This window comes from Macadamia integrifolia, chromosome 1 (assembly GCF_013358625.1).
Source record: "Macadamia integrifolia cultivar HAES 741 chromosome 1, SCU_Mint_v3, whole genome shotgun sequence".
NCBI lineage: Eukaryota > Viridiplantae > Streptophyta > Magnoliopsida > Proteales > Proteaceae > Macadamia > Macadamia integrifolia.
The window spans coordinates 2,862,820-2,866,517 of NC_056557.1; the positions used below are offsets into that span (position 1 = coordinate 2,862,820).

The 3,698-nt window shown below is 38.6% G+C and overlaps 1 protein-coding gene across 1 annotated transcript; it reads left to right on the forward strand.

Annotated features, from left to right (window-relative positions):
* The first annotated feature begins 571 nt into the window (after positions 1 to 571).
* Positions 572 to 3,086, forward strand: LOC122076380 (pentatricopeptide repeat-containing protein At5g66520-like). Its single transcript, XM_042641686.1, has one exon. The coding sequence runs from the start codon at positions 783 to 785 to the stop codon at positions 2,661 to 2,663; it is 1,881 nt and encodes a 626-aa protein (XP_042497620.1). The 5' UTR covers positions 572 to 782; the 3' UTR covers positions 2,664 to 3,086.
* The last annotated feature ends 612 nt before the right edge of the window (positions 3,087 to 3,698 follow it).

Consider the following 3,698-nt stretch of genomic DNA (forward strand, 5'->3'; position numbering starts at 1 on the left):
GTATACTGTAGAGGGCACTTCAACCTTGAAGAGAGTGTCTATTTCTGATACAACTTAACCTGTTTGGTTCGTTGGTTTCAACTATCGGTGTCCATCTTCAACACTTCATCTTGCATCAACCAAGGAATGCATTTCAATTATATCAGTCTTGTGATTCTTAACATTTGGTACTTATTTCTAACAAATCGGTGTTCGGATGTGCCTTTCTAGTTTGGATGTTGGTTGCCAGCCGTGTACGTAGTCTTACCGCTGCTTCGTAGAAGCCTTGTGCCACAAGCTCGCCTACTTTCAATATTCCCTTGATGTGATAATTTATAAGCGCTAATCTTAAATTAATTTATTATACAAACAATTAGTTTTTGTTCATTTTTAATACTCGAATAAGTTTATATTTTTTACTTCATATTTTTACAGTAAATCATATTAAACACATATCATATTAAATACGCAATAAGTTTATTGCGTCTTCTTGTTAAAAATATTTTACTATCATATGATTCATTTAATCACTGTACCAATCGGTTCCGATATTATTACCGTTCCGGAACTTAGAATGACTCTTCTACCATATAAAAGATAACTGCTGTGGAATGAACAGGAAAGAATCATCCAGTCTCATCTTCTTCTTTTCCTTTTTCCAATTCGTCTCAAAGTCTCAAACTTTTGGCTCTGGTAGGAATGGATGTTTGCAAATTCAATTTGAGTACTCTTATATGAAGTAACCTCTCTCTCTCTCTCTCCTTCAAAGTGAAACCGGCTTAGCACATCAGAAGCTAATAGTTATGGCGACTTCTCATATGCTTCTTCAGACTTCCGGGTCCCCCTCTGTCAGCTCTGCCAAGACTCACCGTCCAACATTCCATGCCCTTGAATCCTGCTCAACAATGGCTGAGCTCAAGCAATTTCATTCACAAATGATTCGACTTGGCCTTTCCGCCGATAATGATGCCATGGGCAGAATAGTTAAGTTCTCTGCAATTTCTGAATTTGGGGACCTAAATTATGCCCAGAAAGTGTTCGATGGAATTCCCCAACCAGATGCCTTCATCTACAACACTATCATTAGAGGTTACTTGCAAGCCCAACTTACCAGAAACTGCATTCAATTGTATTGTCAGATGTTGCAAGCATCCGTAATTCCTAACCAATTCACCTTCCCCCCTGTTGTCAGATCTTGTTGTGTCCACAATGCAGTTGAAGAAGGAAAACAAGTTCATGCCCATATCTTGAAATTCGGGTTCTTGGAGGATAGCTTCTCGCAGAACAATTTGATACATATGTATGTGAACTTTCACCGCTTGGAGGAAGCACAAAGAGTATTTGATAAGATGCCTCGACGAGATATCGTCTCATGGACTACCTTGATTTCTGGATTTTCTCAATTGGGATTTGTTGATGATGCTTATAAAATTTTTGAGCAGATGCCTGAGAAACACTCTGTATCTTGGAATGCCATGATTGCTGCATATGTCCAAAGCAACCGCTTCAATGAGGCATTTGCTCTGTTTGAGAGGATGCAGGCAGAGAAAGTGGAGTTGGATAAGTTTGTGGCTGCAAGTATGCTGTCAGCTTGTACAGGTTTTGGCGCTCTAGAGCAAGGCGAATGGATACATCAGTTTATTAAGAGTCGAGGGATCGAATTGGACCCAAAACTTGCTACAACAATCATTGACATGTACTGTAAATGTGGTTGCTTGGAAAAGGCTTTTGAAGTCTTTAATGGGTTGTCCAACAAAAGCATTTCTTCATGGAACTGTATGATAGGAGGCTTAGCAATGCATGGGAAAGGAAATGCTGCTATCAAGCTCTTCAAGGAGATGGAGAGGAAGAATTTAGTCCCAGACAACATTACTTTTCTGAATATTCTTAGTGCTTGTGCCCATGCAGGGTTGGTCGAAGAAGGTCGTCATTATTTCCATTACATGACTGAAGTATATGGACTTGAGCCCAAGATGGAGCATTTTGGTTGCATGGTAGATTTGCTTGGTAGAGCTGGCTTGTTACAAGAGGCAAAAAAGCTTATAGATGAGATGCCTGTTAGTCCTGATGCAGGTGTCTTGGGTGCCCTTCTTGGAGCTTGTAAGATCCATGGTGAAATTGATTTGGGGGAAGAGATAGGTAAACAGGTTATTGAGCTAGAGACTCATAATAGCGGGCGCTATGTGTTATTGGCTAATCTGTATGCAAATGTAGGTAGATGGGATGATGTTGCAAGCATTAGGAAATTGATGAATGATAGAGGCGTGAAAAAGGTCCCTGGAATTTCTATGATTGAACTAGAAGGTGCTGTCAATGAATTCATTGCTGGAGGAAGGACTCATCCTCATGCTAAACAGATCTATGCCAAAGTAGATGAAATGCTGGAAAGCATAAGGTCTGCAGGTTATGTGCCTGACATTGAAGGAGTATTGCATGATATTGATGAGGAAGAAAAGGAGAACCCACTTTACTACCACAGTGAGAAGCTTGCTATTGCATATGGTTTCTTGAAGACCAAACCTGGAGCAACAATCAGGGTCTCAAAGAACTTAAGAGTGTGCAAAGATTGTCACCAAGCAAGTAAGCTCATTTCAAAGGTTTTTAATCGTGAGATAGTTGTCAGGGATAGGAATCGGTTCCACCATTTCAGGAATGGGGAATGTTCTTGCAATGATTATTGGTGATAGCAAATGGGTAATTTATCTGCTCTTTGACAAATACTGTAACATGACACAAGCTCCAATTTTCAAGTGTGAAAATTGTCTGCAGCCGCTGCACCGGTGCCGTGAGCAACGGGTGGCTAGGAGCCCCTTGGGATGTAAACCCAGATGCTCTTAGCCATCCGATGTTCACTGCACTTCACCGCTCGCTACAGAGGATGTGGACTCGATTTTCAAGCTTTGTATTGTTTATTTATCAATGAATAATTATCTATCTGATACTAGTCTGCAAACTCTTTCTAATGAGCCAAAGTCTATCATCACCTTAGACAATTTTTGCAAGATATTGAAATAGTGACTCAGTAAGTGCAACCTTTGTGTGAAAGTTCTGTAAACCAATAGAAAATCAACTAGATCCAAATCTATAAAACAAAGTACTTTATCTCAGTGTCGATTCACGATTGGTATCTCTGTGACTATATATCTTTTTGTTTTTTTTTGGTAAAGGCCTCTGACTATATATCGATGTATTATATTTGCAATGTTTATACGTATTTGAAAAAGTTGCCACAATCATATATTAATATTTAATGAAAATTTTCAGAAATTGTGACCATATAAATGTTATTTACTAGGTTGTTAGGGGTCCCTTAATTGTTTTCATAGCGGCCACTGATGGCCCTTAAAATGGAATACTTTGGTTGACATGATTTCAATTTTATCGGATACCCTTGTAAAAATTAGGTGACATAGACTTAGGAAGTTTCAAATTTCCAAGGTTGCCTTCATTTTCTTGTCAGCCAATGGTGGTCCTCAATATGAAATCTTTTTTCCTTAAAAGTCTGATTTACCTTGTTTCAATGTCATAAGATAAAATTTGAAAAGACCACAATTCATTAGAAATAAAATCTGACACCTTGGCACAAGAGTTGGCGTAGTGCTCTTCAAAGCACTGGACAAGCTCTACAAGCCTTGGAAGGGGGATCTTTTTCAAGACTTAAAAAGGAGAAACTCAACCATTCACTTATAATTTTCTTAAAAAAAAAAAAAAAAAAAAAA